Below are 16,421 nucleotides of genomic sequence, written 5' to 3' on the forward strand. Positions count from 1 at the left end.
TTCATTTCCTTTTTGGTGTAAATTCCAAAATAGTAACCTGCTTTCCATCAACTATATTATGCAAACTTCCCTGTCCTCTCTTGTTTTTTAGGCTTTTCCTTCCCAGTTTACTTGGAGAACCAACATCCGCTTTAACAACAGGGGATGCCAGATCCGTTTTCTTTCTTATGGTTGACACCCCAACCAAAGAAGATGAGGACGACCCTTCCTTCTCTGACTTCTTGTCTCCATTTTTGAGCCTTTTTTCTTCCATTATAGGTAAGCTCCCTTTTTTAGTAGGTAATTTGTCCTGAGAATCCTCTGTCCTAGCATAATCTTCCAAATAGGTTGACTTCACACATTCAACCAAGGGGGAATCAACTCCCAAAATTTCACACGTTTGTTCCTCAAAGAAGGGTTCTAACTTTGGAGGGTTCCCTCCATCCAACGAATCTTCCACTCTATTTACCAAGATTCCAGATTGGTCTTCATTATCATTCTCTTGGATTTATCCTTCCTCAATACCTTCCCAATAGCTTTTCTATTCCCTATCTTTTTGAATGTTTTGAGATTGTGAGTCCATTAGAACTTGCCTATCTGCCTTAACTTCCTTACCACTCTGGGCAGGGAGTGCCTCATCCTCAACTTTAGCATTTATTTCATTCTAAGCTACTAGTTCCTCTTCAGTGTTGACCAGATCTTCAACAACCACCTTGTAAACTTCTTCTTAGATCTCCTTCATTGATTCTTTGTTATGGTCCTTATCCTGCACTACCTTTGGTTTCCAAACCATTTTTTTCACTTGGGATTTCTTCTATTTTGGAGCTTCCTTCTTGCTTGCCTTTGTGGTTTTTTTGGACATTTCTTAGCCCAATGCCCCACCTTTTTGCATTAAAAGCAAGTATTAGGGAAGCCTTCAAACTCAACTTCCTGAAACCATTTTCCTAGCTTAGAGAAAATATCAATCTTCTGGGGCAGATCCTTAAGTTGGTGCACCTTAACACATTCTTGCAAACACCAACCTTGACCTAGCAATCGTCTTGTTATCAATAACCAATAGTTCTCCAAAAGATCCGGCCAAGCCTTTAAAAACATCTTCGTGCCAAAACTCTAAAGGAAGACTCGGGAGTCTGACCCACACAGGGGTCATTAGCAAAAAGGCATCTGACAAATCCAGATTAGGTTCCCAATTCTTCACAGTTAGAGATCTTTTTCCAAAGGACCACAGACCAATACATAACACTATATTCATAAATTCTTTGTAAGTAAAAAGAAATGAAGAAAAGCCGCAATGTCAACTTGACCACGTAGAGCCCATTTCCTTTTGACCATTGCCCTCAAATTTTCAATGTCAGGCCTCATCCTCAAAAATTTACGCACCAAGGTAAATTCCATTGAAGATATTGAATGATCCACAAAGGGATCTGGGACAAAAACATGAAACTCAGCTTTTCCCCAACAATATTTAGAAGTGACAGGTGGGAACGAAGACTTTTTTCCAAATAAGGAAGAACAAATGGGACCTTTTTCCAATTCACCTTGACCCACCTCACCAAACTCACATGGAGCATCTAAAACTTGTGTGATATTCTCCACATGTGAAGGCCCCTTCCCTCCATAAATTCCTTGTGGGGCCCCAGGGGCTGCAACAACTGGAACATTGTTGACAGGAACAATTGGATCATCCGTATTCCCATCATCCTTCGCCTGCTTTGCATCATAGTTGCAGTTCAAAACCCCATTATGGTTACACTCTTAAGTGTGACAAAATGATTACAATGCTTCCTTTATGCTTGAAGAATTGAGTTCAAAACTTATCTTTATGTAGTGAATATGGGAGACATTGATTTGGTTCTGGGTATGCAATGGTTGCACGATATAAGGAGGTTCACTCTTGACCTTCAAGATATGGAGATGATATTTAAGAAGGATGGAAAAACATGTGCTGAAAGCCATCTGGGATACTAGTTGCAGAACGATTTCACTTAGTAGGATGGAACGACTCATGTTTCATGACATGGTTGAGTGGGCAAGTGAGTGTATGTTTTCAATGACATTCCATTGGGTAGATCTCCAAATAGGGACATTAAGCACATTATAGAGTCGAAGGAGGGTGCAAATCCTGTTATGACTACACCTTACCAACACCCAAAGCAATTGAAGGATGAGATAATGAAAACTATTCACGAGTTGCTCACTATGAGACACTTCAAGTCGAGTAAGTCACCATATGATTCCTTAGTTGTGTTAGTGAAGAAAACAGGCAGTACCTTGAGGATGTGCATTGACTGTAGGGTCCTGATTAAGAGGACAATAAAAAATAGGACCCCATTCTGTAGATAGATGAGTTGCATGACACTTATTTCTCAAAGATAGATTTGAGGTCAGGCTATCGCTAGATCCGTGTTAGGGAGCAGCATATAGAGACGACAACAATTAGGTGTCATTGTGGGCACTACAAGTTTGTGGTTATGCCATTCAAGTTAACCAATGCACCGACTATTTTCCTGTCCACTATGATTAGTGTCTTCCAGCCTTAGCTGAGGAAATTTGTGTTAGTCTTTTTTGATGATATCTTGGTTTATAGCAAGACATGGGAGGAGCATCTTATACACTTGGATATAGTTTTGGGAATTTTGAATAGTGAGTCCTTTTATGCCAAGGATTCGAAGTGTGACTTGAGAATGACAGAGTTATTGTACTTAGGCCACATTATCAGTGCAGAGGGTGTGCAAATGGGCCCTAAGAAGATCAACACTATTATTGGTTGGTCTCCTACAAAGCTCACTCGACTCCATGGATTCTTGGGTTTATGTGGCTTCTATTGCCGGTTTGGTAGTGGATATTCACAACACGCTACACCTTTGATGGATTTGATGAAAAATGGTACATTTATATGTACGCCTGAGGTGCAGGAGTATTTCATGAGGTTTAAGGAGCTTATGAATACATGATCTATTCTTGTCATGCTTGATTTCACAAAGCCTTTTGAGCTTTAGTTTTATACATATTGGTGCCATGCTTATGTAGGATAAGCACTCGATTGCTTTTGAGAGTTGAAAACTTAGGGGACCATTTAGGAGTTACAACATATGTGATAAGGAAATGTTGACCATTATGCATGCCTTGGCGAAGTTTAGGTAGTATCTTGTGGGCGACAAATTTAGCAAAAAAATTGATCATAATAGCTTGAGGTATTCCTAGGACAATGAGACTTCAATGAACGTCAGCAGAAGTGGGTTAGTAAGTTGTAGGCATATGACTTTGACATCACTTATGTCAAGGGATGTCATGACCCCTCCCAGAATGAGATGCGATAATCATAAATGATTATTATGTAAATATATAATAACAATGGACTATAATTTTAACACATCAGTATGATTATATAACCTTGAATTATACATAAGATAATTATGCCACTATTATGAATAAATTTACATACCTAATTGAAATAAAGCAAACACTCTTTATAAGTGATCACAATTCATTGAATACATTATTCAATTAATTTTTTAAGATAATAATAGTAATAATAGTCTATTATCTATTTATAATAATAATATTTAACATTCTAAATGTTCCTAATTAGAATAACTCCTTATATATCTTATTCATTATAGTTATCATCAACACTTCATTAAATGTATATCTATAAACTATTCTTAATTCCAACCCCATGGAACGAGGCACCACCTTTTGGGCCTATGTGATGAATATACGTGTCTTGACATTTGACCACTGGATATGTAAGTGGGAATGAATGAGAAGATGGATATAGGGGATGATCGGAATATAAAGCAGCAACGAAAGAAAAAAATAAACATTGAAGGATATAGGTAAAAATAACATAATTGGAGGAAGAAATAGTTTGATGTGGAGGCAATAAACAAGCATCGAAATACGAGAAGAAAACAAAGGTCGAAGAAAAGTACGAAGGTCACTAGTAAAGTGATAACCACACTTAGCCTTGCCACATTGAATTTGGTGGAAAGTAAAATGCGTCCCACGTGATTACTTGGAAGCCTTTGGAAACGAGGGGTCTAGTACATATAAGGAAAAACATAAATAATTATATAGGTCCGATAAATTAACGTGACATCGAGAAAGGGAGCAAATTAAAGATATATTGCTGAGGGAGAGGAATATAAGGCAGTTGACCTAAAAGAAGAGTGACCATGAATAGCAAAGGAGATCTTAGATGGATTTGAAAGTGGAGTATAAATGAAGGACCGCTAGGGCAATAAAGAGTAAGGAAAAAGAAACCCTGGGCGTTATCACCATAGAGGACAGGCAAAGGATAGGAGAATAAGTGCAAGGTCAAAAGGGAAGTCAAGGACACCGCATAGGATAAGGGGCCCACTATTAAGTCGGATAATAAAGTGTGGGGTGGGGTAATAAAGTGAATTAAGAGAGACCTTAAATAAGATAAAGGGGTTAATAAATTGAAACCACGCTAAGGGTTACTTAAATGAATGATTGGAGTAAAGTGAGGGGAAGTAGTAAAGGAGATATTAATTATTAGAGAGATCTATAATAATATATATTGTTTATGGAATAATCCTCTCATATATATTCATATTATTTAAGTTTGAGGTAAACATAGATTCTATATATTTTTTAGTGTAAAATATATTCATAATCATTCAAATTATAACCTATTCCAAATCTCAAATTAAAAATTAGAAGACATTCAAAATGGGACATTGCAAGTGGTATTAGAGCATAATCCTTCCATCCTGTGAATAGAAGATTATGAAAAGTCAAGAGGGAAGAACAAAAAGAATCACCACGAATGACCTAGCAAATGACATAAGAGCCTGTGTGGAACAAAACAACCAAACACTAATTAATTAAATGGAAAATTGTAACCAAGCACTGCAAAGTATGGGAAATTCAATCAGTAATAATCTGAAAGGACAACCTACTCATACAAGAGATACTAGCTCAAATCACTCAGAGAATAATAATATGTCTTCCAGGGCTAAGGTACCACAACCGCATTCTTACCGAAGAGGGAATCACTAAGAGAAGAAGAAGAGATAGAACAAACCTTGAATTGAATTGAGGATAAAGCAAGAGCATATGACGAACTAGAACCTCATATTAGGGAAGTGGTATCATTTAGGGAGTTTTGTGAAGATAAGCGAAAGGAAACACCCAAGACACATGTTAATAAGGATCTTAAGCATAAAGAAAATAAGGTGGATGTTCCGAACTTTGATGGATCAGAAAAGATCACGACATATGATTGGCTACAAACATTGAACACTTACCTAACATTCAACCCGATGATTGAAGAAGATGCACTCCAATTCGCCATTTTCCATCTAGCTGGTATAGCACGAGAATGATGGTATTATTATCTACCAAAATTACACCCTGTTAAGTTTGCAAAAAACTTAACCTTTTAGAGTAATATGGAAACATTCCAAGGTTGTGGGTAAACTGTGGCTGGAATGAATCTCCAGATTCTAGGCTAGCTTCCTATCTGGTAAATCACTTTATACTACCTGAAGCTGATTCTTTTTGATGGAGGAAAAGGGTAGAAGGATAATAGAAAATAAAAATCTAAATCCTAAGGGTGATGCACTAGAAAAAGTATCTTTGAGATCTAACATATAACCAACACATAATAAAACAGTAGCAAGGAAGTTCCTTTGCACAACTCAATAATTAGAATCCTTGCATCAATAACTGATAAGAAGGCTAAAATAACAGTCTTTAAAAGGAGGATAAATTACTCACAATTCAAAAATGCTCAATAACACAACTTTCAACCTGCAAAAGACTTGAAACAATCTTGTAGAAGGCATCGATATGACGCACACACATTAAAAAAGAAGAAGGCACAACTGAAATTCCTGTCCAAAAGTGTTGCAAATCTGTATATCTCTCTGAATAATGGGTTACAAAAAGATCTCTGCTCCTGTCAAGAAGCCTGAAAAACTTACAAGAAACAGCAAGGCAGAGAAAAAGAAGAACCTCTTACAAAATGAGCCTTTAACTCATACTTATGCACTCTCCATCCAATTGCATTTTGAAAGCCATAAATGCTGGGTCGGATTCAGCCCTTGAGGCCAAACTTGAGTCTTTAAACAGACTTCAAAAGGTGTACAAAATAGCCCTAAAGGCATGGTCTGATAATATCATCATAATTGCCCCTCATAAATGCAGTTATATCTCCAAGCAAACTCCCAAAAGTCCCCAAAATGCAATAACTCCCTGGCCTTCAAGTCTTACCAACACATGACTCATGTTAACTTTGCAAAAAAAATCCCAAGATCCTCCTAATTATTTAAAAAAAAAAATAAAAAAAAATCTTATTCTTATCATTAATATTAAATACTTTGTGATTTAGTTATCTAGTCAAAATTTATCAATATCAATTAGATAAATAAATCATAATTTGTTTAATATTTAAATTAATAATATTTATTATAACATTTATAATTTATATTTCAATAAGTATTAATTGTGTTAATAATGTTATTGACTGATACGTTAAATCACTTAACATTATTAATCCAGTTAATATTTATTGAAGTATAATTTATAAGGTTTATAATAAATATAAAAAATAAATAAAAATAAAATATTTATTTTACCTAAAAAGGAAACTAGGGAAGGCACTTGGGTTGTTTTTTACAAAAGCCTAGCAAAGTTATAACAAAATGCAAGAAGGCTAACGCATGACATAGAAGACTCTTGGAAAAATAAAATAAAATCCCACAAAAATTGATGGAATGAGAAAGCTCTAAAAGGTATCATACAAATACCCTAAACCACATCAAAACTTTTCATTTTATTTTTTGCAAATTGTGAAAGATGATTTCTCGCCGCCATGGAGGAAAACGAGGGTTTTGTGAGGAAAATTAGAGCCTCTTATGCATTTTTTTTAAATCCCTTTTTTGCGCTTTTTCTGGGTCTTCTTTTGTGGCTGCCATCCATGAAGCTTGCTGGAGAAATCGTGAAGGATTTCACTGCATGAATAGATTTCCTTCTGTTTTGATGAAGCCACCGTGAAAAACATCAGCTGGCACTTCGAATTTGGATTTCACTGTGACTTGCCAGAAATATGGTAAGAAATTTGATGCATTTTTTTGTTGTTGTTTGAGCAGCCATTACATTGTTAGATGCCTGGAAGGAATTTGTTGGATGTGCATAGCATATATCTTTTAGTTTTAAAATGCCTTCATACGGGCTTTTGTTGTTCTTTCCTTGTAAATGCCATCATGTATGTTGATGCCGCCACTGTGAAATATTTGTTGTGTCTGCTGTACATATACATTCTAGTTACATTTTTTGTAGAATGGGTTTTGCTCTATAGATATTTGGGTTTTGCTGGAGCAAGATAGATATTTGGAACTTATATTTTGTTCCCATAAAAAACCCAGAACGGGTTTACTTGCAGGTTTTATAGTAATTCCATTCAAGAAAAACCCAAAGCTCGGGTTCTCTAGTAGTTGGTGTAAATGTATTTTTCGCTGTCCACCATTTTGCATTTGTTGGAAATTGTTTTTTTGTGAGCGCCTTTCATTCTGAACTACCATTTGATTACTTCGTGATAGAAAACTGGGGCTTGTTATCTCTATGAGGGTTTTTTGTACATATTTATCTCTGCAAGAAAATATTTCTTTCAATCTTTCGCAATGCTTCTCTGCACTCACTCAAACTCTTGAGGGCGCCAATTAATCCCTTTTGCTTAAGAAAAGACCAAGTCCCTTAAACTGTCTTGAGAATATTTGTAGCTGAATATAGGATCTCACCTTGATCTGAAGAATGACCTCTCTCTTCCAATGGCAATTTGAAACCCTTTATATCACTGGAACAATGAACTTGAGAATTTTTTGTGCTGTTCGGTTTTGACTGAAAACTTTATATTATGAAATCCAAATGTGATTTTCTTTGCAGATTTAACGGTTACACTCGTTGGAAAAATATGAGTTTTTAACCACATTTACAGGGTTGATTCTAGCAACATCCGCAGTCCACACTGAATGCAATCCTGAGGTTAAGTGTTAAGGCTTTTCTCAGCAGTTTCAGCAGGATTCCTAACTGGTCACTAACCATTAGCCAATCTCAGAAATGTGTTTTTCGTACATTTAAATCCTTCAGCTTGGTAAATGATTATTTAAACTTGTTGCTGAATGTAACCTTCCAAACTGTGCATTTGCTGCTGTAGCTGTCCATCTGTACATTAAATCTTCAGAAGATCCCATTGACTTCCACCATGAGCTCTGTAGATCAAAAAAAAACTTTCTTGCATTCATCCTTCAATGTTCAATTTCGTTGTGTGACTAATGTTTGAAACACTCACCAATTCTTGTGCATTGACCATTGTGGTAACTTGAAGGAACTCGTTGCATACATTTGTAATTTGGCCTCCCTTCAAAAGTTGTTTGCCTTTTTCTTTTAAGTTGCCTCTTTTTCTCTTTTGCCATGAAAAAGATGAAGATGGATCTCTTTATCCCTTAATAATTGAATTTGCATTGAGGATTTCATTGCCATTGCTTCTTTCTTTGTACACTATTGCAAGAAACTTTAGATGCTGAAATTCACCTGAATACTCATTGTCTTTGCATGCTGAAATAATGATCTCCTGACTGTTGGGATATTCTGACTTTTGATGATGTTTGAAATTGTATTTCATGAGGTTTGAGCATGGGCTCATGACACTCATAAATAACTTTTATTTCTGTTTCAGCACTAGATTTCAGTGTCACTTCTTACTTTCTTTTTGTAACGAAATACATCAACATATAATATGTGTAATAGTAGAGATAGGCAGTCATTGCTTAGATCCTTTGGGATCTAATATCATTTTCTTTCTTTTTTGCAGCTGTTGAAGAATGCGAAGCTTAAAGTTGGATGAGCAAGCCAGGGCAAAGCAAAAGGCAATGACTGCTTATTGCTATCCTTGTTTCTTTCTTTTAAACATATGTTATCCGTTTGTGTGTTCTTCTATGAAAGAAAGTTAGCTAGCTATACTCACGGCTTGTTTGAGATCTTTTCTTTTCAACATATCAATTCATTTTATTTTTTGAAAACATCAATTGTATATTTGAAAATGAATAATACAAGGACATTTCTATTTTTTGTGAAATAAAGGCATTTATGTACTTTCCTTATATGAATACTTAAATTTTACATGTGTGCAAAATTTTAGTAACAGGTACCATGGGAAAAACACTCGGGGCCTTGACAATATTAACTCATATAAGGAATTCACACAAATTTATGAAAAGATTCAATAGAAAACGTCCCCAAGAAGATTTCAAAAGACTAACACATATTAAACAAAATGGGACAGTCGAAAGTTATATTAATAAGTTTGATAGAATATCAGTGCGAGTGACAAGAATAGACGAGGATAGACTCACTTTTCTATTTATAGACGGATTAAAGGAACCACTCAAAAGGTTTGGTCAGTGCTTTAAAACTAGGAAATCTTGAAGATGCTTTTGAAGCAACTCTAAATTTGGAAACCTCTTCAGCAAGCAATAGACCCCAGGCAGCCACACAAAACAATTTCATGATAGAGATGAACGACATACAAAGGAATTCTCCAAAAAGAAAAATGTTTTCATTGTAATGAAAACTTTTAATGTGGACACATATATCGAGATGTGAAAGCCCAAAAGCAATGAGAAGAGTTGAGAAAGAGAAAGTAATGTTTTTGATATAAAGAATCATGGGAACCAGGACATAAGTGCATAAAGAGAAGTCAAGTTCATACAATAGAATGAATACTCGATATAGAAGGAACATCATCGAAGAAAAATAGTATGATCAAGGGAATCTCAATAACATTGAATCAATAGACAAAGAAGAAAGTCGATGGATTTTTGAGGAAGTTCATCCAAAGTCGCAAGAGTAATTCAAATCATTTTTTTTGGTAATGTACTAATATCTTATTAATGTAACCTAATTTTGATTATATTGTAAATAAATTAAAAGAAATACGAGGGCACCCTACTGTAGAAACAGTTAAGGGAGAACTGCTGTGAAGGCACCCTATTGCTATACAATCAAAGGAGAACTACTAGGACACCCTATTGCAAATACCTTTCCTATGGAGTTTACAATTAAGGGAGAATCGCGAGGGCACCCTATTAGATAAAGAGTTAGGGGAGAATTGCTAAGAAAGCAGCCTGCTACTTTGTGATTAAGGGAGTACGGCTAGGGCACCCTATTGTAGTACTAGTTAAAGGAAAGACAATTTGATGTACTTTGATGCAAGAAACTTTCCTACGGAGTCTACAAAATGGAGTACCACTAGGACAACCTATTGTAGTACTAGTTAAGGGAAAGAGGCTCAGGGAGCCTTGGAGAAGATACAAGACAAAAATAGAAACAAGCGTCCCACTAAGTATAAAACCTCGTGTGGATGCCTAACACTTGCCACTGAAGCCAAGGGGGGCAAAGTTCTGCTCTTGGGCTTAGCATGGGATGGACTTGAACTAACTTATCATGAATCTAGTTTCTTTAAAGATTATATATATGTAAGTACTGACATTTACTTGGTGGTTGCAGGATTCATAGTAAAAGCATAAGGAAGAAGTAAATTTTGGGAATCATGTTTTAAACCTAGACTCTTTCCAAAAATGTAAATTATAGAATTGAATAATGTGTGTCTTATGTGTTTGCATTGTGTATACTTTGTGTTTCCATGCGTCAATATGTTCTCTCTGTGTCTGCATCTTGCATTCATGTGTATTCTTTCATGCCACTCGTGCATTTCTAGAATAAGAAAATAATTAGAATAAGATTGAAATATAAATTTCTTAATTAACATAATAGCCTCCAACAAAAGCCACTCATAGTGATTCTACATTGCTTGACGACAAGCAATTTGAGGAAGGGTGAGCTGTCATGACCCCTCCCAGAATGGGATGCGATAATCATAAATGATTATTATTTAAATGTATAATAACAATGGACTATACTTTTAACACATTAGTATGATTATATAACCTTGAATTATACATAAGATAATTATGCCACTATTATGAATAAATTTATATACCTAATTGAAATAAAACACTCTTTATAAGTGATCACAATTCATTGTATATATTATTCAATTATATATTTTTATAATAGTCTATTATCTATTTATAATAATAATATTTAACATTCTAAATGTTCCTGAATAGAACAACTTCTTATATATCTTACTCATTATAGTTATCATAAAAACTTCATTAAATGTATATCTATAAACTATTCTTAATTCCAACCCCAGGGAAGGAGGCACCACCTTTTGGGCCCATGTGATGAATAGACGCGAGTCTTGACATTTGACCACCAGATATATAAGTGGGAACAAATGAGAAGATGGATATAGCGGACAATCGAAATATAAAGCAGCAACGAAAGACAAAAAAAGAAACATTGAAGGATATAGGCGAAAATAACGTAATTGGAGGAGGAGGAAATAGTTTGACATGGAGGCAATAAACAAGCATCAAAATAGAAGAAAACAGAGTCGAAGCAAATTATGAAGGTCACCAGTAAAGTGATAACCACACTTAGCCCTACTACATTGAATTTGGTGGAAAGTGAAACGGGTCCCACATGATTGCTTGGAAGCCTTTAAAACCAAGGGGTCCACTACATATAAGGACAAACATAAATATAAGGCAACATTGAGAAAAGGGAGCGAATTAAACTTATATTGCCGAGTGGGAGGAATAGAAGGCAGTTGACCAAAAAGAAGAGCGACTACAAATAGCAAAGGGGATATTAGATGGATTTGAAATTGGATTATAAACAAAGGACCGCCGGAACAATTGAGAGTAAGGAAAAATAAACCTTGGGCGATATCACCATAGAGGACGGGCAAAGGATAGGAGAATAAGCGCATGGTTAGCAAGGAAGTCAAGGACATCGCACAGGATAAGGGGCCCACTATTAAGTGGGATAATAAAGCGTGAGGTGAGGTAATAAAGTGAATTATGAGAGACCCCAAATAAGATAAAGGGGTTAATAAATTGAAACCATTATAAGGGTTACTTAATTGAATGATTGGAGTAAAGTGAGGGGAAGTAGTAAAGGAGATTATATTATTAGAGAGATCTATAATAATATATATTGTTTATGGAATAACTCTTCATATATATTCATATGATTTAAGTTTGAGGTAAACATAGATTCTGTATATTTTCGAGTGTAAATATATTCATAATCAATCAAACTATAACCTATTCCAAATCTCAAATCTCAAATTTGAAGACATTCAAAAGAGGGGATTATAAGGGAACCCAAAATATTGTAGCAGAATATGCCAAAGACACCTAGGTTGCAGGGATAGTTGAGGAGTCTATTTACGACAACATGTATTCTATTGTAAATGAGCTGATCATTTACAAAGGCCAAATTTATTTGACCCCAAGGTCGGAGATGAAGAGCAGAGTGTTGAGATTCTTTCATGATGAGTTAATGGCAAGGCATCCGGGTTATTTCAAAACATATAGGTAGGTTCGTGAGCACTTTGCTTGGAAAAGGGATCTAGCAGATGTTCTTAGATATGTTAGAGAGTGCCATGTATGTTAACAGAATAAACATGAGCACACATACCTTGCAGGACTACTTCAACCACTTTTAATTCTTAATAGGAAGTGAGAATGTTTGTCAATGGATTTTTTCAGGAGCTTGCCAAATGCCCAAAGGGATTGTATAAATGTAGTTGTTGATTGACTGACAAAATATGGTCACTTTTTCCCAATTACCGTTGCATATACAACTACACAGGTAGTAGAGTTGTTTTTCTGAGAGGTATTCAAGCTTGATGGGTTACCTCAAAATATTGTCAGTAACAAAGATAGTTAGTTCATGAGCCATTTCTAGGAGTTGTTCAGATTGTGGGGAACCAAGCTTACTTCGAGCACCAACTACCACCCGTAGATAGATGGACAAACAATGATAGTGAACAAATGGGTGGAGGGATACCTAAGAAACTATATGTAGAACAACAAAAGGCTTGGGTGAAATAAATTTGCCTTTGTGAGTGTTATTGTTGTGCTGCATTTTGTCACCACAACATGTAGGTAATGGTACAAAACTTTTTCAATTGAGTTTTGCATTTCTTTGAGATAATTCACTATTTGATTGGCCAAGATTGATCAACCGATCGTTCCCAATTCATATAATGAATCTTTTTACTAAAGGCTCTCATCAAGTCTTTTCCATTTTTTCAGTTTATTAGCCTATACTTTTTTTGTGAGGCCTTCAAAGTCCCTTTTGCGTTTTTGAGTGCTTGTTTAGATTGTTAATCTTTTTGTTCCCATTAATCTTGTGCTTTCAGTTTTCCCTTTGATTCAATATCTATTGGGGCTTAATCAGAGTTATCAGTCAAAAGATGTGAAGGTTTAAGGGCCTAAAAAGTGGGTTCTCCAAGTCCAATTGCATATTTATAATATTGGCCTTATATTCTAATGTTGAGTTGCACTTTTTGAAAAATATAACTTAAAATGACTTGATGTTAATGTTTCAAAGTTACTTTATCACTTAAGTCATTATAGTGCACTTTATGATATAATTTAATGTTGAGTTGCTTTTTAATTTTTCACTTATGTGACTTTATGCACTGATGCAGGAGCATCTAGTGGTGTAAAGGCAATCCTGTATCACCCAAAAATATGCTTAGTGTTAGTTTCTGTTTAATGTGTTTGTATTTTTGGATACCCATTTGGGCCAAATAGAGATTCCAGCTCTCATAGTTCCACTATTAGTTTTCTGGGTTTGTGTTTTTGAGCACCTCAGAATATGTGCCAATGTAGAAAATGGGTTATTTTGTAATTGAGCCATAATTATGATGATTCAAAGGGTGTAAGCTGGAAGGATGATTTTAATTTCAAGCAGTCTAGAAAAAGAATCAGATCAAAAGGCTTTACAGTTTGAAAGTTATTGTAGTTTTAAGTTGCCTAGAGGCCTCTTAAGAATGCTTCAAAGTCAGATTTGAGGCACTAAACAGCCTTGTACAGGCCCAAAAAATAGGGGATGAGAAAAGTTGGTGCATAGGCATATAGAGCACTCAAAGAGCTTTTCGGAAATGTAAACTGTTCATCAATTGGACCCCCGGATAGAAAATTATGCCTCCTGGAAGTTGGACTACCATTTCTGGATTCTTCTAATTTTGCACTAACTTCTGACGTGTCTCCTAGAACCTTCTACTTTGGCGGTGGATGCCAAATGGCATATTCTAAAATGTATTCCTAACCTTTAACCTGATTCAGGTTACTTGAGGTCATTTCTTGCATTGTAAAGGTAGTTTTTGTGGAGTTTGAGAGAAGGTACTGCGAGAAGGATTTTTTCTCCAGAATCTGATTATGTTGTAAGCCCATAGGGCATACAGTTGAGTCTGTTTTTACTATAATGAATGTATTAGCATATCATTTCTGATAATAAAAGTTTCCTTTCCTGTTGCATTCATTTTGTCTTAGGTTGTGCCCTCATCATGCATTTTATAGTCTAATTTAATGTTGAGATTTACTTTAATGTTTAATTTTAAAACATTTAAATGAAATATTACTTTTTGAATATATTTACACATAATATGTAAGCTATATAGTGTAAAAAATTGTATTTGACCCCTTTAAGTGATATTCTCTCAATAATCAATTAGACATGTGCTAAATAGGAAACTTAGGTGATGTAACTCCATTACATGTTATTCGTGAAAATGAAATACATGTAAATGCAGTTGGAGAGTGTGATTTTGGCTTGGATATGTAAATGCATCGCATATTTAATGTGGTGTTCCCTCTGCGATTTCACCCTCTAATTCACACTCTCTGCATATCTCGACACTATGAAGCGGTACGGATATGCCTGCATGAAGGCCGTACGGTGGCACAGAATTGACTGTACGGTGTAGGAGAGATGATGTCTGTACGAGTTGGAAACCGTACAGTGTGATGCTGAAGGATGTACGGTAGAAGCTGTACGGCAAGAAGGGAAGGCACAAGGCCGTATGATGAGCAGTTGACTGTATGGTGAGTAATTAGAAGCTGTACAACAACCCAGGAGCGATCCGTACGGTTGGTGTGACAAACTGTTTGAAGACAATTTCAGCCATACGATGATAGGGAAGGCAATGTGGAAACATAGAAACGTGCCGTACTAGCAAAATAAGGCTGTACGAATGCTAGGAAAGGTTGTACGATGAGTGTGGAAAGTGGAATGAATGAAGAAGTTGCAAGATAAATTAATAATGCTACTTAGAATTGCAGGAAGAAACATACACAAATTGTAGAAGTAGAGCCAATTGATTTACCAATAGGAACAGAGATATACAGTTAAGCCTTCAAGTTTGCCAAGTATAAATTTGTGACGAACACCAATGGAATAGGGTGAGGGTTGATTCCCACCGAAACTGTGCAAGCCAAATAGGGAAGGTTTTTCACTTCCGAAATGGCGAATAATGCCGAACTCCAACAGGAATCTGCAGTGTAGAGAGATATTCCAAGAGCATACCTACAGACTACCTACGAGTTGCGCTTAAATACCCATCGGGAAAAGCTTTCCGAGAGTGTACAAAGTTAGCCGACGGTGACACAAACTACGAAAACTAAATAAAATTGGGTCCAAGATAAAATAAATCAATCGGCATGTTACAAAGATTAAATAAGTACATTTATTTATTTTATGATAGGGACATTATACTCCTGTCCTAAAATTTGCTTGTCCTCAAGCAAGTGCAATGCTGGGTGCTGAAGGATGTGTTCGACTTCCCATGTTGCGTCATCCATCGGTAGATGTCGCCAATGTACCAAGTACTCCCTCACGGTGCAGTTCCGCAGGACCTTTTCACACACTTCAAGAATCTTAGCAGGTTCTAGAATGAGCTTTTCTTCCTCATTGAGTGGCGGAAGGTCGCTAGTGACTGTGACATTTTTCCCAATAGCCTTGTTCAGACAGGAAACATGGAAGACATTGTGAATGCGGCTACCCTCTGGAAGTTCCAGTTCGTACGCTACCTCACCGATGTGACGGATCATGCGGTAGGGACCATAAAAATGCGGCTTCAGCTTCTTTCCTGTTCCTTTTAATGAAGACTATCAGTATGGCTGAAGCCGGAGATAGACCAGATCCCCCACTTAAAAACTCCTGTCTATCCGGTGTCTGTCCGCGTACACCTTCTGTTGGTTTTGTGCCTGCTGCAGGTTTTCTTTTAGGCTCCTCAGAATGTCCTATCCTTCTTGAACCCAATCCTTCGCCCTTGGAACGCGACTGTCACCCAGAATTGTGTCGATGAAGGAGAGTGGTTCGTGCTTGTACAGAGCTTGGAATGGTGCCATCCCGATCAACATATGATAGATGGTATTGTAGCAATACTCCCCGAGATGGATCCATTTTACCCACGCGCGTTGTTGAGCCAAGATGTAGTTCTGTAGGTAGCCTTCGAGCCATTTGTTTACAATTTCAGTTTGGTCGTC

General features: G+C 36.2%; 1 protein-coding gene and 1 long non-coding RNA gene across 2 annotated transcripts in view; one reads left to right on the forward strand and one right to left on the reverse strand.

Annotated features, from left to right (window-relative positions):
- LOC149550377 (uncharacterized) overlaps nucleotides 1-9,089 on the forward strand; it is a 33,762-nt gene extending 24,673 nt beyond the window's left edge. Inside the window, exon 4 of the long non-coding RNA XR_016354197.1 lies at nucleotides 8,822-9,089. This is a non-coding gene — a long non-coding RNA (uncharacterized LOC149550377). The remainder of the gene's footprint in view (nucleotides 1-8,821) is intronic.
- A 6,534-nt stretch (nucleotides 9,090-15,623) lies between these two features.
- Nucleotides 15,624-15,983, reverse strand: LOC149550378 (uncharacterized). Its single transcript, XM_089794465.1, has one exon. The coding sequence runs from the start codon at nucleotides 15,981-15,983 to the stop codon at nucleotides 15,624-15,626; it is 360 nt and encodes a 119-aa protein (XP_089650591.1).
- Nucleotides 15,984-16,421: the final 438 nt, after the last annotated feature.

This window comes from Cupressus sempervirens, chromosome 7 (genome assembly GCF_028749045.1).
Source record: "Cupressus sempervirens isolate cs-2001-9-10 chromosome 7, ASM2874904v1, whole genome shotgun sequence".
Lineage (NCBI taxonomy): Eukaryota > Viridiplantae > Streptophyta > Pinopsida > Cupressales > Cupressaceae > Cupressus > Cupressus sempervirens.

What these genes read in the sequence shown, in the direction of transcription:
- LOC149550378 (XM_089794465.1), bottom strand. Translation starts at nt 15,983, where the DNA reads ATGATCCGTCACATCGGTGAGGTAGCGTACGAACTGGAACTTCCAGAG.